Source organism: Etheostoma spectabile, chromosome 12 (assembly GCF_008692095.1).
Source record: "Etheostoma spectabile isolate EspeVRDwgs_2016 chromosome 12, UIUC_Espe_1.0, whole genome shotgun sequence".
Taxonomy (NCBI): domain Eukaryota; kingdom Metazoa; phylum Chordata; class Actinopteri; order Perciformes; family Percidae; genus Etheostoma; species Etheostoma spectabile.
Window position 1 is genome coordinate 6,941,359 of NC_045744.1, and position 23,681 is coordinate 6,965,039.

The 23,681-nt window shown below is 39.7% G+C and overlaps 1 protein-coding gene and 1 long non-coding RNA gene across 4 annotated transcripts in view; one reads left to right on the forward strand and one right to left on the reverse strand.

Annotated features, from left to right (window-relative positions):
* Positions 1-246: 246 nt before the first annotated feature.
* eif2b3 (eukaryotic translation initiation factor 2B, subunit 3 gamma) overlaps positions 247-23,681 on the reverse strand; it is a 34,894-nt gene continuing 11,459 nt past the window's right edge. For all 3 annotated transcript variants that reach the window (XM_032531889.1, XM_032531888.1, XM_032531890.1), the window contains exons 4-12: positions 21,554-21,713; positions 21,208-21,319; positions 12,404-12,493; positions 10,211-10,347; positions 9,706-9,896; positions 8,995-9,057; positions 8,623-8,771; positions 3,531-3,634; positions 247-470 (exon numbers count right to left, since the gene is read on the reverse strand). In XM_032531889.1, the coding sequence (XP_032387780.1) occupies positions 418-470; positions 3,531-3,634; positions 8,623-8,771; positions 8,995-9,057; positions 9,706-9,896; positions 10,211-10,347; positions 12,404-12,493; positions 21,208-21,319; positions 21,554-21,713 (1,059 nt within the window). In that variant the 3' untranslated portion in view covers positions 247-417. The remainder of the gene's footprint in view (positions 471-3,530; positions 3,635-8,622; positions 8,772-8,994; positions 9,058-9,705; positions 9,897-10,210; positions 10,348-12,403; positions 12,494-21,207; positions 21,320-21,553; positions 21,714-23,681) is intronic.
* LOC116699355 (uncharacterized) lies at positions 1,364-3,954 on the forward strand. The gene is made up of 3 exons (XR_004334414.1): positions 1,364-1,377; positions 3,288-3,289; positions 3,869-3,954. It is a non-coding gene; the product is annotated as an uncharacterized LOC116699355 (long non-coding RNA).

Genomic DNA, 23,681 nt, shown 5'->3' on the forward strand with positions numbered 1-23,681 from the left:
GGGTGAATTGAGTAATTGAGCCCTGCCATTATAGGAGACAGCAACAGTCTGATAATAACTAGTGTGGCAAAAAATGACAAAGATCTACCTCCAACTGACAGTTAAGTTGTCTCTGTCAAACAGTTGACATCTTTGATTTCTTTCAGTGAGTAAATGAACATGCCGTTTTTGTTTATTTTCTTAAAGCAATGAAGACACGTGCCAAAAAAAATCCTAAAAGATGAACAAATATAAACAAATGATGCATGGGTTTAAGCACTTGTCTTTATTTGGACACAATGTACAAAATGAGAAGAGAGTGTAGAATAGTCAAGTAGCATCCAGGCTTCTGATTGGTCAGTCAGCCAATGAATAAGCTGTCCTCTGTGTTTTGCTGCTCTCTGATTGGTTAAGATGCCACTCTATCCCCTGTGGGTGCTAGATCTCCATCAGCTGGTCCGTTCCAACAATGACCTCGTTAGTCCTCTCAGCTGAAATGAGAGAGAATTGTATACATTACACACAAAATGTTATAATAAGGCAGTTTTTTTCTTTTATCTTGAAAAATGTGGTCGGGAAATAAAGTTTCAGGAAATAAAACAATTGTTGTTTGGCAGGTGACTGTCAACTCTTGGATGTCAGACTTTCATCAACACTTTTTCTAAAACGTCCTTTGCTCACAACTCTATTACAGGACGCAGATAAACTATCTTTTACAAAAGATTTAAAAGCACTAAAGTGTTAAAGTAATTAATTTTGCATATTAATTTTAATACCATCCCAATATGCATGGAAAACAATGGTTGTCTGGCCAATAGGAAATAAACCTAAAAGCAATTTGTAATTACAAAACGGGAACCCACTTTATAGTATAATTTATTTGAAATCAGTCCCAGAATCCTCAGTGTGGTTAGGTCACCCTGACTGCTACCTGAACCCTTCAAAAAGAAATAGATGACGCTTGAAACTGTCTGCCAGCGTTTTCTCGCTATCTCTCTCAACCCAAAGCTAGTTCAGCTTGAAGAGAGCAGCAGCTACTCCTCCCTCCTTCCTCGAGCATCGGTACTGATCCAAAGCAAACGGTGGCAGAGACTAATGTTCCATCCACACAGACAGGTTTTAGTGTGAAGGAATCTGCGACTCAGAGCGAGTTTATCCACTGCTGTGTGGAGGGGAGGACAAATGAAGCATGGGACAGCAGGAGAGGAAAGGAGAGGGGGCGACTGGGGAGAAAGAGGAAGGGTTACTCAATTGGCTCTATTGATTCATCAGTAACTTATACAGTGTTGTAAATGTATTGAGACTATATATTTACCTATTTCCGCTGCTGGGCCAATGATAATACACAGATCCAACTCTGCCTCAAATCCACAAATAAATGAGAAAAACAAGCCATATGTTGCAAGTCCATACACTAAGTATAGTTGATTGTCAGGTAAATAGTTAAATGTAATCAGGAGGCAGCATTAGGTAAAAACATTGTGTCACCTCCAAAGGACACAGGGAAGAAGAGGAGTGACAGTGTGTATTTATGTGCAACGTATGGCCACTGTGTTAATGCATGCATATGTGTGTATTTATCAAAGCACCCAGACGAGAGGTATGTATCTTTTAAAGATCAACACCTGACAGACCTGTATCTGTGTGTGTGTGTGCGCGCGCGTGTGTGGTGTGTGCAGCTAACTAGCAGGGTGGTCCTTCACTGCTAACAGCTTCAGCAGTAGAGTGGGTTTGTAATGTCTTTCGCAGCCTGCAGTCAGCCAGCTAGATAAGTGGCGAGAGACAATCCTGTACTTTCCTACAATTCAATATAAAGTCAACCGGACAGCTGGTTTAGATCTAATCTGACCCAATATCGGTTATCTGATCAACAAACTGGCAGATGATTCTACCAAAAACTATTGAGGCATGTTTTCAAATGCATTACTACCCTGATTACTTATTTGCTGAGAAGGACAACTAGTCGAGTATTAGTGTATGCTAGAGACAGATGACACTGGCCATACAGGCGTGTCTATGATCCAAGATAATAATTAAAGATTTCATTTCAGGTTTGTTTTTATTTCCTTGGTACTCCGCTCATGGATTTTGGTATCCACAACTTGTCTGTGTGCCAGAAAGGTAATGCTTCAAATGTCAATAATTATGGACCTATATGGTGGGATATGGTGATATCCCACCTTCAGGCTTGGATGAAGGGTCATCTGGTTCTCTTTCTGACATTTTTTATTTTAGAATCAGAATGAGTTTATTGCCAAAGTGGTTACCCTATGTGGAATTTGCCTTGGTGATTTGTGCATACATACATACAAACAAACATTAAACAATAACAACAATAAAATACAAAAACAGAGACAAATATATAAAAATAGCTAGCTAGTTTCCTACATCCAGATTGAGAATAGGAATAAGTGACAGCTGTATGTTGGACATACTGTAAAGCCCCGTTGTAGGCTATTTAAATAATCTTCAACAGACAATATACAGCAGATGCCTTATGAAACGCCTACTGAAGAGACAATTAGGTATTTAAAAAAATAATAATAAAAGGGAAAGAAATACAATATGAAAAACAATGTGTCTGCATGTGTGAGGAGGACATTTTTATGTGAGACAAAAACAGACTTTCTGTCCATCAGAGACAAAGAGATTGGAACTTTGGCTATACAGTGTATGCAAAACAATTATGCAATCAGGGTTCCGAGTTTTCAGGATTCAATAACATAAAGTTAGCAGGTCACCCTCCAGCATCCAGTGGCCGCCCACTGGATGCTCCAAAACGGCACAAACATTTTGAGTTTAGCTCAAACTCACGCTGTTGTTACGTAGAGCACCCTGTTGTTCACTCAATTAGGCTGCTCAGTCTGGTAGCCGAGCTTGCTCTCTCTTTCTCTATATGTGCGTGCGTGTGTGTGTGTGTGCGTGTGTGTGTGTGCATGTGTGTTGGATGTGGCTGGAGGCTACTGCTGTTGAATTCCGGGTGGTCCTGTTCTGGCCCTGCTCTCTAACCTCTCCATCAATGTGGCACGCACACACGCTCGCACGCACGCACGCACGCACGCACGCACGCACACACGCACACACACACACAGAGCTTTGAGGACAAGAGGATTACGGATATAAAAAAATTCCCCGACAAATCTCTCTATCACTATCAGACTTCAGAATTAAGAAACGTTCCTAGGTGGCACTTACAGACAGATACACTTGGCACTTACAGACAGATACCACACACATACATTAACACCCTATTTGAGTCAACTGAGGAGAAGTGCCAGGGGCTTTAGAGATGCTGCTTGTTTGTTAAGTCGTTGTACTGAATGGTGTTTTAATGTGTATCTTCTTTTAGCATACAGTTGATTTCATTTGGGGATGCAAAATGGTCAACTACTGTTTGTTATACTACAAACAAAATGCTAGAAATGCTAAAATGCTCTTTGAGCATCCCTGGGTAATGAGATGAGAGGTTGTTGAGCAAGGCATCACGTGTTGACAATTACTGTGAGATTTTTATTTTTATTTTGGGGGTGGGGGGGGAGAGTGGACCTCACCCTCTGGTTCGATCCGTTGTCCGTTTCCCACCAGGCAGTATTTGAGGTCTGCTCCTCGGCCTATGACAGCATTACTGCAGATCACGCTGCCCTGGATGTTACACCTGGAAATCACACACACAATATACATTAATCACATTCTTCTTGCATTTTGATTTCTATAGCATTGGTACCTAACTGGGCGTTTGGACTCTCCATGGGGTCACAACATAATAAAAGGGAATAAACAGAAGACAAAAATATTTAACCCTTGTGTTGTCTTCCCATCAAACATCAAGCAATTTTTTGTTTAAAAATTACACCTTTTTTGGTTAGGTTTTTTCATACTTTTATTTTAGAGCCTCTTTATATGGGCGCTTGCTCTACCACTAGGCCACCCAGGCACCCAGTTTTTGTCAATTTCTTCAGTGCCTTTTTACGTTTTTTTTCAAACTTTTTTCAACTTTTTTAAACGTCCTTTTATCTATTTCTTTCTTTCTAAATGCTATTAAATTGAATAAAACAACCAAATTAAATGGATGAATGAATGAATGAATTGGGGAAGATGTTTTTTACTTGGCAAGAGCGTTGTAGAGACCCATCAACGTTACTTTTAGTTGAAAGAAACCCAAATTTCTGATATAGAAAATGGGTCAAATTTGACCCGAAGACAACAGGAGGGTTAATCGAATACAACAGACCTGCAATAAAACCATCTTTCATAAAGGTTTAATGTTTAATATTTGTTTAAACTTTACAGTACAAAGATTTAATAATGAAACACAGCCACTCAACAATATCTCCAAACTTTGAACTATTACATACAGGTCTGAAAGTTGTGAGCTACTCGTGAGTAAATAAAGGTATATATTTTGCTGGGATACGGTTGGTAGTGTTAAAACATGATTTTCCGACTCTGTTGTTTGATTCTTGGGTCCACTGGAGATTCAATCATGTTTATGGTTCACATTCTGTTTTCTTCTGTGTACCTTATAATAATAATAATAACAACTTATTTATATAGTGCCTTTCAGGAAACCCTAGGACACAATTACTGGGGTAATTCTGTAATGTACACACACACCACACACACACACACACACACACACACACACACACACACACACACACACACACAACACACACACACACACACACACACACACACACACACACACACACACTTAAAAACATCCTAGTCTATGTCTTTGACGTTCCACTTCCGAGATTACTCCGGCGTTACAGGAAATTCAACTGGATGCATGTATTTTCCATTTCCTTCTACTTTCTTTATGTTGGTATTCTATGGTTCTATGGTTAACTGCTCCTCAGATCTCTGCAGGGTAAACTGAGACAGCTAACTAGACTAGCTTTCCAATCTGAGTTTTCTCTCACATGACTACTTGACAGCGGCTCCGTGCAGAGCTTAGCGCAGACGATTGTGATTGGTTTAAAGAAATGCCAATAAACCAGAGCACGTTTTCTCCCGGAATGCTGTGTGGACTAGCCAGACCCTCCGCCACTCCGCAGCGTGTGGATGGTCTGGCAAACCGGGGCTAAGAACATCCATACTGGGTGCTGCCCAGTACAGCCACACCCTACCACTGTTCCACTCCACTCGCCCAGTTGTGGAGGGAGTGCCATTCTGGAGGTCAAAGTGACAGTCTGAACATTCAGCTCGTTTCCCCATCAGGGATCCTCCCACCTGCTCCCAACACTCAAACACTTCCAATCAACTAAACTTAACTGAACATTAAATTAGTGTCTTTATTAAAGAAGAACAGCCATTCATGCATTGTGCATGTGCGTGTGTGTGTGTGTGTGTGTGTGTGTGTGTGTGTGTGTGCGTGTGTGTGCGTGAGTGTGTGTGTGTGCGTTAAGACATTGTTGACCCTGTACTTCAGTCCCACCTGAGCTGGCAGTGCCAACCCACCGTGCATGCTCACATTCAGCCAAACCATGACCATAAAATTCTTGGAGGGAAGACACAGACAGTCTTGTGTGTCCTGTGTCGGCTAACCGTGGAGGGTGTGTGTGTGTAAGTGCGTGGGTTAGAGAATGTGAGCTTCAGTAGCTTGGGGAGCCCTGTGGAGAACACATGTTGGTCTTGCCCAGGCAGTGACGCACACACACTTGGCCCTCTGCACCTCACACACAGACAGGTTTGTATTGGCCGATTCTATTCAGGTGGTTAGGCCTGAAGGGAGAGGGAGAAAGGAGTGTGTGGATGTGTATGTGTAAGGGACTACCTAGGAGGTGGTGGTGGTAGTCGGTGATGGGAGATTACAAGATTCAGAGTTTTGTAACATTAGAGAGAGAGAGCGAGAGAGAGAGAGAGAGAGAGAGAGAGAGAGAGAGAAGAGAGAGAGAGAGAGAGAGAGAGAGAGAGAGAGGGAGAGAGAGAGGGTAAGAGAGAGAGACCACCAAAGAAGCTTCGAAGCTGAAACACCACTAATTACTAACACCAGGGCTCCTCCTTGCCATGACCCCCCCACCCCCATCCTCACTCACACCACACATACACACACACATACACACACACACACACAGACGTCAACCCCCACCTCCTGTGCCAACCCCCCTGTAAAGTTGACCCTTACTATCCCCCTTCCCAAACACGCAGCGCTTTGTCAACAAGTTCTGGTCAGCTCCAAACAAAGACGGCAGAAATGCAAGGGGTTTCTGCGACATGGCCGGGGTCTGCTAATCCTCTCACACTGGCTCTTTCTTTCCTTCTTTCTCCTTCCTTCTTATGTCCTCAAAATAAAGAAAAGAAAGAATTGCAATTTCTTTCTTGCGTGCTAGCTTGCTTTGCCCTTGTTTCTTTCCTCCCTTCTCCTGTCTCTCTCGCTCTTTCATGCCTTTGTGCATGCACCTACATGGGCATGATGAGGGTCCCCATGCTGGCTGGCTGGGGTCCCTGAAAGGCTTAAGATGAGATGGAGAGAGACAGAAAGAGAGAGAGGAGAGAGATGGCGCCGGGGACTTGATGGAGAGAAAAGAGAGGGAGGAGTACGAAATTGACATAAAAGAAAAGTAGACTGTGAATGAGTGCATTAAAATCCAGACTTGAGGCCAAGATGAGTCTCTTTCCACCAGAGCTTCTGGCTAGGAGACTAAGCAGATCAATCTACATGCTAATTCTACAGTGGCTACTGGCGCTCTCGGTGCAAGTCCTCTTTTGTTGCAACAAAGCAGCCAATTTTGACCACTTTAACTACTTGCTACATTTGACAATTGTGATGTGCAATAACATGGCTGATCATGATTCAGTTTTGGGCTTTTCGCCCTCCCGAAGTGAAATCCTAATGTGGCATACACAATATCTGCCATGTCCTGCATTTTCTAGAATTTCTAAGAAGAAAAGGAGCACAAAGTTAGGATTTGTAGCACATCCTTTGGTAGTTTTTGTTGTTATAGCCTGAAAATCAAGTCCTGACATTGTCAGGAGTTCACACATGCTGCACACAACAAGAGAGACGTGTTCTCACTTACTAGCAAAACTTTGTTTGGTTTAGATGCAGATTACACCGCGTCATGGCCGTTCCTTAATATTGTCTAATGCTTTCAGCGTCCTCTCCAGTTAGACATTTATTTGCCGTCTTTGTGTAAATCCCCCTTCTTCTTCACCCTTGAAAGTTTTATTCCTCCCAGTTTGGCAAAAGCTGATAGAAACGTCATCACACACCCACACACTTGCTGTGAATTCTAACACTTTGGATTACAAGACTAGGGAGCTGGCAGGGTAAAGACCGTTTGAAGTCCAATCAAACTGATTTGGACATTTGCCGTTGTTTAGATAATTTCAGGTTTGCAGTGCATGTGTGAAAGGTGCTTGTGTCGAGCCACCATAACAAATAGTGAATAATAAAATTATTAAATCAGCAAATGCTAGATATCCCTTCAAACCGTACCAACCCACTAGTGAGCCAATCTTTACAAACTCATGCTGTACAGCCAACATTTCTTCAAATGCATCAGAACTTTATATCCAAGTTTCAAGTTTCATAGCATACCAAAAATGCTGGGCTAACTTCTGAGGAAATGTGTACAAAATGATCTACAAGACCTTTAGGAAATTTCAATTTGATGGATTGGTGCAGTCATAAAAAATGTTGGGTTTGAGTATGTCGCTGTAAATATCATATTGCTAACCTTAAAGCTAATGAAAAGGAGAAAAAAAACTATTAAAGTACTTTATAAATCATCGAATTGACCCTTTTCAGGCATTGGATTAGCTTGTATTGATAACTCTGATCGATTAAATCATTTTAATGATACTTTTCATGACAATTATTAAATAGCTCAGACTGTTGCTGTCTGGAATACACCTTTCAAACCCCCAGCATGTTCCACAAATTCCAAAACCATTAGGAACTTTGGTATAAGCAAGTAAATTAGCGGCTAAATGAAATATATTGATGTTGTGTGTTTCGGTACAACAGCTATGTGTTTGTTTGGAACTGGTCTCTGGTTGGCTGCACACCAATAGATGCATTGTTATCTCAGCGCTCCCTGTTTGACCCCATAGAGCACAGAAAACAAAACCTGTTACACCTCCCATCAACGGACACACACATTCACAAGCATCTGTCCTAAAACACACACACACACGCGCACGCACGCACGCGCACATATGAGCACATAGAAAACTAAATGAAAAGATATGCAGTGGATGGATAACTAGTCATACCACTGCTTCTACATGTGAAAGCCAAACAGTGTTTACAGATGGGTTAGTAGTTTCAGAAGATAGTGTAAAGACAGTGTTTTTTTCTGGAAACCTTAGATCACTCAACTTGCTTTGAAATGTTTGTTTACTAAATTCCACTGCTTCGTGCCACACAGTATGCATGTACTAACGGAACACCTAACAAAAGCTGACGTGAGCATTAAAACCTTTAAACATAAACATGCCTCGAAGGTGAAATTCTCTTTGTGCCTAAATTAATGTGTTCGCAAAAGCACTTGAAAGTACATGTTATCAACGAGTATGTGTGTGTTGTGTGTGTGTGTTGTGTGTGTGTGTGTGTGTGTGTGTGTGTGTGTGTGTGTGTGTGTGTGTGTGTGTGTGCGTGCGTGCGTGCGTGTGCACAGATGTGTGTGTTCTCACCCCTCCTCGATGGTAACACCATGCATGATGATAGAGTTGGTGACTTTGACCTTCTCTTTTACAGTGGTGGAGTTTCCGAGGGTGGACCTCTTAATGGAAGTCTTATCTGCTACCTGGCACAGTGCTCCGATGATACTGTCTGATCCCATCTGAGGGCAGAGCCAACACACACAAACGCTAACATTACTCAGACATAAATAAATACACGGGCCTCTCCAATGACAATCAAGTGCAAATTACACTCTGGCAGAGATGATGGCAGGTGAGCTGTGATATAGGAGTGAAACTGCTAATTGAAAGGGAAATGTAAGATAGCAACAACAACACAAACAAATCTCAATTCTGACTTGTACACTGACTTCAACTACACACCTGACATCTCTCAGAAATGACAGCTGAAGGGTGAACTGCTGGCTCCTCAAACAGCTTTGGGGCCTTATAGGAAGAAGACAGAAGAGCGTGAGACGTGAAATTAAAATAATAGAAAGATGATTTAATAACTGTTATGATTCATGTAGAAGAATTTGGATATTAGGCTAAGTACAAATGATTCTAATAAGCAATTTGGCATTAAAAGTGGCAAAATAGAAGCAACATTAAATGCTATATGGACAACAGTGACATTCACAAGAATGAGAGGAATAAGAAATGCGGAAGAGAGAATATTATTGACTTATCTGCTGATTATTTTCTCAGCTAAAATTGTTTAGTCTAGGGGGGAAATGGCATTCACAATTTTGCAGAGCTTGAGGTGATTGCTTATTTTTTTCAAGACTAACCGTCCAAAACTTGAAGATACTTAATAACTGTGATACATGACAGAGAAAAACAGCAAATTATAACATTTATGAGTGTGGAACCAGAGAATGTTTGGTATTTTAGCTTGAAATGATCAATTGATTATCAAAAGAGCGTAATTGACTAATCTTTACAGTTCTAATACTACAAGCAATAAAATGATAGCTACATATAGCTATACAAAAATTACTCCATTACACATGCATACGTACATATGTACAGAACGTGCACATTCGAACATGCATCTTTCACAAAACCCCTCGAGGGAGCAGGCGTCCGACTCACCAGTCGGTTCGCTTCTATGTATGCAGCTAAGGTGTTGACGCGGCAGCAAAGGCCCTGATCAATAATGTGAACATAGCAGCGGAGCTTTCCTCCATGGTAAGCCTCGCTCATGTCACCGCGGTGGTCGTTCCAACACGAGCGCTCCTGGGCCAGCTGGAGGAGAGGCTCGTCTCGTGATGAGATGAGGAGCTCTGGACAATAGACAGACAGGAAGAAAGACAGAAAGAGCATAGTTAGGAGTTAGAATCATGACACATATACACTGTATTGGGGGATTTAGTTTGACTTGGGTTTAGGCAAAGTTGTCCTAATAGTCAACTTGTTACGAGTTCTATGTCAGTATTCATTTAAAGCAAAAGGCAACAAGATATTCTCCATGCTGATAACTCATGAATAAGACCCAGAGCTATTCCAAATAGGTCACCCTGCTGTGGCTGTAAAATGGGGCTTTCCCTCTGATTCGAATATGTGAATTTTGTGATAGTATGTCAAGGCAAACACTGACCGTGGTTTGTAGAGCCGTCGTTTGTTTTCTGGTTCTGATTCTCTGCATCGTCTTTGATTTTTGGACTGCTGGTTGTTTTGGAAAACTGCTTCCGCACCAAATACGGGACCAACTCACCACGGATTGAAGAAATAGACCTACGATACAAGAGGTAAGAGAAAACAAGATTTCAACATGCCGCATTTGCTAAGCATCCTGCAAAGTCATCCGTATCAGACATAAGCGGAGAGCCAATGATCCGTCGCTGGATAATGGTTCGCTTCCTAATTGTCACTTGGTAAAGAAAGCGTACCTGTTGCTGCTGTGCACCAAAAACATAGAAAAGACAGCTGAGATGGTTAACATAATTGCAGTCACTTTGCAATTATTTGACTTTCGTTTTTTCCTGTATTCACTTCATCTTGCCTTTTGTGCTCCCCATCTGATTTTGTCTGAACATAGAGGAAAAGGCCATGGTTGTGTAAACCTAATTCTAAACCTAATCCTCAAACTAATTCATTTAGCTACTGCAAGTTCATGCACTACATGTGAAATCCACAGGACACTATGTATTGGTAATGTATGAATTAAGAGGGTGACATAACTACATCAGACCTGTTTAATTATTATTTAATTATTATTAATTATATGACTTTTAGATATTGCAAAAAGGGAGCCAAATGTTGCGTACAGTATGTGTCATTACTGTAATAAAGGAAAAAGAAAACTAATGCAGTGAATGATGTATAATGCAGTTATTATTGCTTAACATATATTTTTATTAAAAAGCAGATAATGACAAAGTCCACCTCAGCTCCTTATGATGACTTCAGGTCTCTCTTTGTGTAAACCAGGAGGTAACTTCCCCGTCTTAATTTCTTTTTTTTCCCCCTTCCTGAACTGTGCTGTGTTCAGTGCTACCCCCCCCCCCCCCACACACTTGTCCTCTCTTACTTTCTTTTGAAGAAGGATTAGAATTTCCATCTGAATGACAGGAGAAAAACAACAGTTACTCTGTCCATTTCTCTCCCAGAGCAAGAGAGAGAGAACGATCATGGAGGAGAAAGGAAGAGAGAGTGAAGCTGTTAGAACAAAGTCCAAGAAACAAGTTGAATAAAGAAAATAGTTATCTAACAAGAAAGATCATATATGGCAGCATCAGAAATTGCATTTGTAATGTAATAACGTAATATTTATGTCTGGAAAATTCCTATAATGTTCAAGTGTACATCTCGCAGTAACCCAAAATATACAGCAGAGATGGAGTGCAGTTGGGGGATTTTTGTGTTATGGCATGGCCTTGGATTTATTTATGTGTCCACCAAAACTAGACACTCCATTTACAATTTTTTTAATGTAACACTGGGTAATGACATATTGCCACAATCTTTAGCCAAGTGCCCACTTTTCAATGGGACCATTCACAAAAACTCATCAAAATACACAAATTGGCAAAATCTCATTACCACCCTGCTTTGAGAAGCTTGGGGTCATGCTGCTCCTTAGCTCGCAACCTTGTCGGGAATGCATCTGGATCTAGACCCGTCGCTATCAAACACACTTGATATTTTTGTAAATAGTCTTTGAATGTGCTAACCTAGATCTCCTTTTCAAGTGTGCGCCAAAAACTTTATAATTAATGGTTAAGAATAAAATGAGGTAAGACATCCTCTGACCAAACATTATCTAGAGGGCTGGCACAATATTTTACAATACACAAATGTATCAATACACAATGAGGTCCCTTAATATGTTTTGCAATATCAGTTAGATCTTATCAGTTGGCCTAACTTTTTTAAGTGCAAAAACAGCTCATACATAGATCCTTTGATTGTTCTAACCATGCATGCATGTATTGCCAGGGCGGCTACAGAAGGTCCCTGTGACACTGCCTTACCTCAGAGGCTAAAGGCCTAACAGCCTGCCTCAGTGGCACATAGTAAAACAAATTAACACCTCGCTGAAATACCCTGCTAACGGGACCTTTCAAAGCCTTACACACCATGTAACCATGTTTAACACTTGTTACAGATTAAGCAGCGAATGGGAATGCCGGTCTGTGTTGGTTCATGTCCAAGTGTATGCATCCAGATATAAACTGGTCATTTTCAAACTATTTTGAAATTATGATAAAAATGTAGGGTTGGATAGCTAATTATTTTATTATATATGTTTATTGCTATATTCATAGTCAGAAATGAATGAGGAACTCACTTGTTGTCAGCGAGAAAGTCCACCACTGCTTTTTTCAGACAGTAGAGGTGAGCGTCCACGAGGCCTGTTTTGATGTGCATCCTGGGATGTCTGCAGATAAAAGATAAACAGACAAAGTCAAGAGAGAAAAATAATATCAAATTTGACTTTTGATATGGATTTGTGGCGTCCCACCACACTGAACACATGCACCAATTTCATGACAAACTGTGCAACCCTGGCTGCTACTTTGAGGACAATTTGCTTTGATTCATCTCATCGCCTGCTGTTTTTATGTTTTACGTTTTCTTCTCATTTACTGAAAACCCTTTTAATTTACCTCCGCTTTGCACATAGGACAGGAACATTAGATGAAAACCAGACACAGCCATGGGCTCACATAAAAGTCAGAGAATAGTGACATCTGTCTATTGTCCTCCGTCAGCTACCGTAGATGTCGCGCAACAGAGCTGCTGTCATGAGACAGCTGCCAGTGAGACAGGTTTATGTTGACTGGGGGGCCGCATGCACAGAGACACCCACTCATGCATCCACTCATTCACACACAAACACCCAGTTTGAACATGTGACATTTATGAAGCGAGAGCCAAAGAAAACCATTTCATCCTCCAGGTTTCAATAAACAAATCCACACTTACCCCTTTATTCTCTATGACTACCTATCCCTGTCCTCCTCTTCCTCTGCCCTTTTAATTATTACATAATAAAAACTGCAGGGTGCAATGATCGTTAAAAGGATCATACCAGTGCTTTTACATGTTTTAGTCCATTTACTACAAATCTCATTTACTGTTCCTTCTATTACTGCTAACCATCTTTCAAAGCATGCTGCAGTGATTTCGATTTTTAAAGTTGTACAAGCAGGTAGATCTGAAAAGTCTGTGTCTCGTTACCACACAACAATAACATAACTTTGACAAAATTAAAAGCAGACATGATGTTCACTGTTTACAGTGATGTTCAGATGTGAGCAAGCTAAATTAGAATTTAATACTGAAATCAATAGAAACTAAATCAGAGATTCTACGTTATGTTACAAACAATATGGGTGGTAGCCAAAAACAAACGGATGGGCGTTGCAGGTGTCACCAAAGTATTTGTGCCCACAAAGAAGGCAAGGCAGCTTTATTTGTATAACGCATTTTAGCAACAGGGCAATTCAAAGTGCTTTACATAAAAAGATTAAAATAGTTACAGTGCAGTATAAGAAATTAAAAACATTACAGAGCAAGTAAAAACAGTTAAACATATAAAAGCAGATAAAATAGCAGATTTTAGGCTGCTAGTATGGGACAGTGTATAAGTCGCTGCCCCGCACACTTTATTGGGGCGCAATGACCATTTTGTGAAAACTCAAACTTTGTTGACCAATAAGGTCGGCATTCTATACAGGCAGAACCACATGTCTTTACCATCTCATCCACCACGGGCCCTGCAGGATCATGTGACTTTGTACTCTGGTTACCCAAAACCAAGAGTGGAAGTACTTCTCTTTACACTACAATAGAGTCGTCACTATAAAGATTAGTTTAATCACGGCAAACTTTGCAAAATCCTGAACAGCGTCAACTCTATTGTGTAGATCTTACCATAAAATCTATGTCACACCCGCATTGGAGAAATTCTCAGACACATATTCGTTTCCTGTTCAAAAATACCCCCAGAATGGCCACAACTCTAATCTCACAAATTGTTAACAAAAACAACCCAAATGGTACCAAGTCATTCAGTTCACTTCAATATTTGTTTTCAGCCAACATTAATAATAAAAATGTCCTTTTCGTTGCTTAATTGTTTAGAAATGTTCATCAGAAGAGTCAAATCACTGTCTATTCAAGTCATTTAATTTTGATCTTACGCTTGGTGATGCATACGGTGTCATAGAGCTTCAACAAAAATCAACTTCAGCATAAGAAATGTGAAGTCATTTAAAGAAAGGCAGCATCAAAAAGAAAGGTCTTCAGCCTCGATTTAAAAGAGCTGAGAGTTTCAGCAGACCTGCAGTTCTCTGGGATCATAACAACTGAACGCTGGTTCTACCTGTTTAGTTCTGACTCTGGGGACAGAAAGCAGACCTGTCCTAGAAGACCTGAGAGATCTGGGTGGTTCATAGTTTACTAGTAAATCAGAAATGTATTTTGGTCCTAAACCGTGATTCCTAAACCAGCAGAAGTATTTTGAAATTAATTTGTTGAGGCACCGGAAGCCAGTGTAAAGACTTGAGCGCTCTGAATCAGCTGCAGCTGTCAGATTGATAATTTTTAGGGAGACCAGTAAAGACACCGTTACAGTAGTCAAGTTTACTGAAGATAAAAGCATGGACAAGTTTTTCCAAATCCTGCTGAGACATAAGTCCTTAAACCCTTGATCTATTCTTAAGGTGGTAATAGGCTGTAATTGTCTTAATGTAGCTGTTAAAATTTAAGTCAGAGTCCATGACTACACCAAGATTTCTGGCTTTGTCTGTTGTTTTTAACATTGTTGTTTGAAGCTGAGCGCTGACTTTCAACTGTTCTTCTTTTGCTCCAAAAGTATTAATTTTTTCAATGCACTTAGTCAGTTTTTGTATTGGACTACAGTCCCCTGGCAAAGAAGTAATACAACAACCGTGGATAATAACTTCTCATGGTAAGATGCAAGTCAAAGTTGTGCATTGCCTGACAAACACAGGATAAAATACAATTGTCTGATGAATTAATAGAAACATCTACAAACATGCATTTGTAAGTGGTGGCCCACTGCAAGCAGGCAGAATGGCTTTAGTGCATCTTGCCATTTATTGTACATGTATGTGGAACTCAACAGGAGGAATTATTGTAATTTTTCCAAACGAGATTCCCTTATTTTGTGTTTTTGATGATGGTATAGAGCGTTGTCTAAAGTGTTGGTCAAAATCTCTTATAGGTCTTTAACCGGATATATATTCCGTGACTGACTGGTCACTCTAATATAATATCTTGTTGTTGGTGTTACTTGCTTTTAGCCAGAATCAACATCGGTGGTTTCCCTAACGAGCTACTCATCAATACAGTACCTGTGGTTCCAGAAGCATATAGAAAAGGCTTACATAAACAGGTTTAAACAGGATTAAGTGTCAATATTTGATATATTTAGCCGATATTTGGCTTATGTATAGACAGCTATTATTCACGATTTAAAAGTAGTGGAACATTTCTTAAAACACCAAATAAAGATCGATTTTACACAATTAATACACAATTAATTTACACAATTTCCTCTTTACTCTTAAACATGTACATGGAAATTCGTAATAATTAATAAATGTCATATAAAATATCTTCAATGATACAGGATAGGATATGGCATTTGAGAATGGTTGACCTGAAAAGAAAATTATGGCACATCAACATTTCTCTTTCTCTACCTCTCCTCCGCTTGTTCCCTTGCCATATCTTTCATCAAAAAGTCCTTTCTACAATTGTCCAGCTTTCTCAACTCTCTGTCCCGCTCTTCACCAGGCTTGTAGTATAACTAGAGTGACTCAGGAGGATTGCTTGGTCACATATATTTTACAACCAGATGCTGAAAGCCATATATTAAACTGCGTGTGTCCGTCTGTGTTAAGCCATTTTATTAAAAAGTATAAAAACACATGTGCATACACCCACAGACACGCTCTGTGGGTGTTTGTCAAATGTATTTATTCTTACATTTCCCAGGTGTGTGCCTGCGTGTGTGTATTGTGGGCTTACAGTGGAATTTATGGGAACACCCAGCATGTGACATCACAGTTTGCCACCTGCGGGTGGGCAGGAGAGAGTACAGGGGAGAGAGAGAGAGAGAGAGAGAGCAAAAGTAGGAACAGGTGCCCTTAAAAGTTTAGAGTAGCAGGGTGAAGAACAGGTATAACGGATGTGCAGACTTTTTCTTTAATCACAAAAACAGATTTTACAGCAGAGTGAGGTTCTGCCCACTGCAGCCCGTCTGACGACAGCCATTGATTGTAGTACTCCAGCCATTGTATTCATTTCTTTTTTACGTCAGCAGAAGTACACTCCATTTCATGTGAGACAGGATTTTTTTTATCCAGAAAAAAAAATCCAAACCAATAGCAAAAATAGTTTGATCAGACGCTATGCCACAGGCTGTTTTTATGATGTCAAAGGACTCCATTATAGCAGAGGGAATTTTGCTGGGTCACATGCATGGGGACAATGAGCTGCTCCCTATGTAGGAAACGGTTTGGGTAAAGTAAAAAGCACCTCAGAGGATGTCAGAAAAATTACTCATTCAATAGTTAAATACAACAGATGTGCCTAAAAAAGCCAAATTTTTATCAAAATACTATGAACCCCACATCAAAACACACAATTCAAGATCAGGAAAATGCCAACACGGGCCTTACTTGCACAAGTCCTAACAAAACACAAAATTAGAGTCTTAAAGGTTAATTTAATCTAATCTTTAGTTAACCTATGACCTTTTGTTTCACTGAATATATCATATTAGCACCTAAGTCTTCATAAGTGAAATCAGAACAAAACAGCACACAAATCAAAATTATTGTATTAGGCTAAAACATTAAAAATGGAACACAACCTAAAATGCAAAGTCACATTTTCTAATATCTTTGTATTTATTGATATTAACATATTGATTTTCTATAAACCACCAAAATCCAGAATCTAAACCAAATTGTCTGTGCCAAATGACAGCACCTGATCAAACGTTGTGTATTTTGTTAGGGTTGCTAGTCCTACTGATTCAAACACTAAGCACTGGCCACATGCCACTTCATTAATTTAAACTTTTTACAGAATCCAACAAAATCAAACATCTTGCATTTCCCAAACACGGGTAAACATCTTGTTTTTCCAGCAGCATCATGTGATTTCTGGTTGCTGTGAGTGCTGTAGAGCTCAATGTCTAGGGGAGCAGGAATTTAGTGCCTCTGTAGGCAAGGATGACTCACTCCTTGGATTAATCATGGACTACTAAAGGACCACTAAAGTCCTCAGTGGGAGAGAGGAGTCACATATCTCACACTCTCAAACACACACACACAGCATAATGTCTTATTTAGTTACAACTAAAACCCCACAGCGGACAATGACTCAGACACAGCAGAAGGACTGTTAATACCCTCATTAGTCAGGTTTCCAGTACAGAGCCAACAGGGATGAAGGGCTTACGATGTATTCAGGGCATGCAACTATTGCTTCCAAAATAAAATGTGTGATTTACTTAATACGATGCTAGTCTAATAGATGCTTCCTTAATTGAGCTGACTCACATATCTGAACCTGTTATAAGCCTAAAGTATACAAGATCATGCAGGTGTAGTAAGATTACTCTGACGACTAACCAGCACAGTCGGTCTTGTAAGATCATAGACATATCTTATTTAGTCTATAAAATGTCAGAAAATAGTTTTTCAGAGGACATAAGGTCAGATCTTAAAATTGCATTTTAGTCAAACAAACCATCAGAAGCGTTAAGATGTTCAATTTCATATAACTTAATAATTTAATATCCTCACATTTTAGAAGAGGTCACATGCATGTGTTTGCCATTTTTGTTTGATAAATGACTAAATAATCAATCATCAATATCCAAAAAGTTGAAGACAAGCTAAAGAAAGAGGAAAATGAAAACCCGGGTGACATGTATGCCAGCACTTAGCTTTTAGCTTTTAAGCCTGCCAAATGATTCAGAGGTTCTGACATTTTCCAAAATACTATAACGAGCCAGCAAGTAAACAAATATCCATAAAACAAATAAAGCGGAGGCACAAAATAACTCATATATGAACTTATAAATAAAAAATAATAACTACTACTAATAATACTACTATCCCTTTATGGCTTCCGGTCTATAGAGACATTAGTAGCATATTGATGGTCAAATTGATGGTCCTTGTTACATTTAGTACTGTACAATCATAGCAATCAATGCAATCCCGCTCTTTAGTTGAACTGCAATGGAAGTTATTTAGTTTTTGGACGGTACAGCATGTGGTATTTGTGTTGATTGGGTGGGTTTTAGCCCCTCTGTCCTGCGCCATCATTGCTAACAGATGCAAACAAACTGGTCCAATATCTTAAAAGGTCAGTGCAGTTAAGATATGCATATGCATACAAATAAATTACGAGCAACTACTCTACTATGTTAGTTTGTTAGTTTATTAGTTTTACTGGTGTAGTCTTAAGATTAATAAAAATGTGTCATCTGCAGCAGTGAGACCTAAAAGGATTAAAACAGATGAGAGGCCAGAGTCAGCTGCTAAAGGAAGATCATTGAGTACTTTAACTCCTTAATGTTTAGCGGTTGCATAACGGCTGCGGATCAGCTCCGCTGCACGTCGGTTCAGTGTTCCGCCGTCTGTCAATACCCACCAGTTCCGGATTTGTTGTGGAATATCTGCCTCTGTGACCAACAACAGTTTGTTTCCATCCAGAGGAGTAGAGGGGAAACAACTCTGTGCTGAGTTCTCAAGGTGTAATGCAGGGAAATATGATCCGCAGTGAGCACGGTCGGTTTTATTTTTGTAAATTACCTGGATGTTTTATTTGGTTTCTGTGCCTGAGCTCCTGTCCTGCACGATCTGCCGTGTGCTGAATTGCTGCGGAGCTCTCCGGCATCCAGCAAAATTAGAAGTGGCTCGCCGGAGCTGGGACCGGGTCGGAACGCACTTTGACTTTATTGGAAACCAAACTACTCTGCCACCGTTCCGGAGCGGATCCGCAGCCATTCCGCAACTGGTGGAAATTAGGAGTAAGGAGTGTAGTCTGTCCTCTGGCCCACCCTTGAGCCTGACTGAAATTTTTCAAAGATAACATTTCCAATCATGAACAAAATAGCCTGTTCTGCGACAATTTATTTTTAGAACCTTGGTCAGGAATGGACATTTGGATATGTGAATAAAGTTGTTCAGGATAGTGGGGTCTAGTGAGGATTTTTCGAGAAGTGGTTGGACTATTGCAGACTCAAAAGGATGAAGGGACTGTGGGGCTGCATGATACGAGTAAAATATGTGATATACAATTACGTGGTTGAATACTGCGATAACAATATAATTTGCGATAAATACACAGATATTAAAGGGTACTCTGTTGCTTTCAGTATTCTGCTAAAATACAACAAATTGCTTGTTGAATAAAAAAAAACAAATTCCCATCATTATTTTATTGAACATTGAATTGATCATAAAAGGCATCATTAAAAAAAATTACATCATAAAGTGCCGTATTCTATTGATATCTTCTTTCAACTAAGTGTCTTTGGCGATATGTCGAGTTTTTCACGATGTGTTTATTGCGCAAAAAACAACTGTGCTGTAAATGCGGTATCAGTTTGGACAAGTATTAAGATTAGATAAACAGTTGTATGGACGGAAGCACAAGGAAGATGGCTGAAAGCATGAACTGAAACTTGAGGCAAAAATTGTCTTTGGAGATTTAACTTTTTGTGCAAACAACCAAGTTAGGACCACACTAGCGAGAACAAATGATCATGAAAAAGGCACATGTACAGATGGAAAATAAAAATTACAAAAGGAAGGCACCTGTAGTGTGTGTATGACGTGCCATGATGAAGCGTTAGCCTGGTCTTGATCCAATATCTTAAAATGTCATCGCAAGTTAAGATGCTTCTCAAAAATGCGATCTAAGCTTCATCTAAGCAGGATGATACTGATATGCAGTCAAAATCTACAACTCTGGAATTTAGTCTGGAATTACCTTAGGCAAGAAATATATGCGACGTGTGTTTATAAATTATCAGAGGTGATTTAAGCGTTATAAGTACTTCAATGTAAGCCATAAATGTTTAGCTTTAGGCTTGTGTTTTTACTGATGACGTGTGAGTGTTTTCTCTCCATAAATGTCCACCTCGAAGTTGTGTTACGTGTTTTTATGTGTGTTAATATAAGCATTTGTGTTGTGTGAAAAAGACAGAATGTGGGTTTGTGTGTGTATATATATATATGTATATATATATGTGTGTGTGTATGTTTGTGTCTGAAGATTGCTTTGTGCAGAGAAGCATGCAAGCAGCTGCTCTGGACCCCCCCCCCCCATCACCCCCTTGTTGGCCAGAATTTACAGTGGCTTTGGCTCCATGAAGTATTTACGAGCTCCCAAAACACCCGCTCTGACACATACATGCATTTTAGGACTCAGAAAAGAAAACCTACCTATAGTACTCTGCCTGTAACAAGAGTCTCACACAGAACCTTCAACCTAAAACACTAATTCTCTACCTAACTAGAAACGACAGACACACAGAACACATTTATATATTATTTTAGGGGTGTAAAACTGATTAAAATATTTTATTGAGATTACTCGCATGATTGTCCATAGAAAAGGACGGCTGTTGCGTACACTATCATTGGTCAGAGTGCTGACTTTATGTTCAAATGCCTCTCCTCTATCATCATACAGTCAAAGTTTGCATAGAAGTTCCTACTGTGGGTCAAAACAATGTGCTGTGACCCCAGGGTAACTTTGATTAGACTCCGGTGAGTGCAGCGGTGCTGAATTGCTTCCCGATTTCCCAAACTACGAAGTGGCACAAGGCCCAAATCACAGAGTGGCATTAAAAGGAATTTGTGTTAACTCGTTACTACGTTGTTGTTATGCTGATGTCTTGTTGTAATCAGTTCTCAATGTACCACTTTCTAGAAAAGTCCCTATAGAAAATGTAATATATACACACACACACACACACACACACACACACACACACACACACACACACACACACACACACACGTATGTACGTGTGTGTGTGTTTTAATAATTTGGATGAACCAACTCTCCAGGCTTATTAAAATGACTTACTTCCTCATGATAGACTTCCTAATTGATAGCCCGTCTTCCAGATCTGCCTCATTGGCCATGAACAGCAGCCTCTTCCCTGACTGATCCACTCCGACAAAGTCTCTCTGTTCAGCTGGGAAAAAAAGACAATATTTAATGTTAACACAAAACAATGAAGGGTAACAGTAAGTGACACATTTAGCAATTCCACAACACTTTTGCTTTGTTTAAATTGACAAGGAAGCCTGTTTCCTTTCTTTAATATTTGACAAGTAAACACTGCAATCATACATCGTATCAGAATCATGTCATACATGTAATGTCTCCAGTAACGGTCTCATTTCCTGTGATTAGTTTGTCCTGTTACCTGTCTTTTTCTTGCCCTTCTGGCCTGGGACTGTCTCTGTGAATTCATGGGCATTGCTCATTAGCATGGCCAGGGTTGCATTGTGGGCTCTGAAAAGATCAACCACCTCGTGAAGTGCAACATCTGTTATCAGGTCACAGCTCACCACCAGGACATCCGTCTGAAGAGGAAGGTTGGAAAGGCAAAGAGTAAAGGGAGACATCCAAACCAGCCATTACTTTTACTGTCTAACAGTAAGATAGAACACAATTTCCATAATATATCCGATCATTCAGGCTTTCAAATAGAGGTTTCTATCTTGCTTTCTACCTGTTGTGATTTTAAAAACGTTTCCTATGTCAGTCCCGGCGCACGCGCACACGCACACGCACACATGCACGCACACACACACACAGAGAAGCCCATAAAAACACAAAAATTTATGAAATATAGTTTGAAGGGTGAGTGATGTTTATAAAGGGAGGTTTGCTCACTCATGACAGTCATCTTGGCATGCACCTAGACTATACAAAAATATATGTGGTGACATTGGTCCACATAAACACCTCAAAACATGAGCTTAGACTGGGCTATTTTCAATATTCACAACAGAAATTGGCTCACTGACCAGGATTTTGAGACATACATATATACAGAGAGAGAAAATGAATAAATAATACAATTTGGTCAAAATTGAGCTCTTCTAAGTTTAGCATTGTTTGTATTCACACACACACACACACACACCACACACACACACACACACACACACACACACACACCACAGGGCCTGAGTTAATGTGACTTAAACTATGAAGACAGACAATAAATAATACATTTTGCTTTGTTTCATGGTTTAAGAATATGTCTGTTTTCTCCTCAGCTGATCCAATTTTGTGTGTTGCATTTTATGGCCTAAATGACACTTTCATACTCAACCTTTTATAATAGCCTACATTTTAGGCTATATGTACAGCAAGATCAAAGCAATGAATTCAAAAAAATGACGGAAAATAAATGGTGGGACATTCATTAAGATTTATCAATGTTCCCAATACTGTAGTTACAGATAAATTTAAGTTCCCAACAACAGAAAACTGCCCTATAAGATATTATGAAGATCAAACCCTAGCTAGCATTTCTGCTGTTTGCTAAATGCATTTGGAATTTTGTTCAACTCTTTGGTACTACTTATATTTTTCCATTTTTTGTTTTAAGGACCGTTTAAGTGCTTGACAGATGACATATATGATGCATTTACTTTTCAGCCTGTGTCGGTGCTCATATCTCTGGCAAAAATAAGTGGGTAAAATAAATAAAGGCCACCTCTAAATGTGCAAATATCAAAATATGTTTGAATCCAGGCCTGGCTCATTTTTGTATTATTCTCCTGGCAGAGACTGACACAATATAACATAAATAACGTACCTCCATCTTTTACCCAGTACAACTAATCAGGCTGGCTGGCTTTAAGCACCTTCCTATGAATTGATCCAAAAACTGCACTGCTCTATGACACAAAGGAAGAAGAATCTTAGATCTTGATATCGGAAACTCAAATGACAAAATCATTGAGTTTTAGAAACCCTCCATCACTGAAAAAGAAAGAATATTTGTTTAGCCTTTGAATCTCCAAGTTAAAATTTCCTCAAAAACAAACTTTTTCAGCTTTTCCACTATGTAAAATTGTAAACCATATATTTTAAAAAAACTTAACTTTCACACTTTAATTCCATAACAATCAGTCTCTCCCAAAAAAAGGTGAGCAAAAACGACTCAATCTTTAAACTGCCTCCAGGGAAACTGTCTGCATTTGTGTTTGCATGTGGGTGCAACCACATTTGTGTTTTTGGGTGCGTACCACTGCCTTCCATGATAAGGGGTCACAAAAAAATATCCCACCCTTGCACCACCGTTGTAGCAGAGACATCTTTACTCTGTCTGTGACGGATAGAAGAAGGAAAAGAAAGAGTGAGAGATGAGGGGGCAGCGTCAAATAAAGAAGAAAAACTCTGGAGTAAAACAAAAACAACCACCACTCAAGAAAGAAAGAAAAAAATAGGAAAATTATAGATGGAAAGTATAGAAAAAATGCTAAGATGGATGGAGGGATAGAGGACTTAAAAAGAAGAAGGCATAAGAGAAAAGG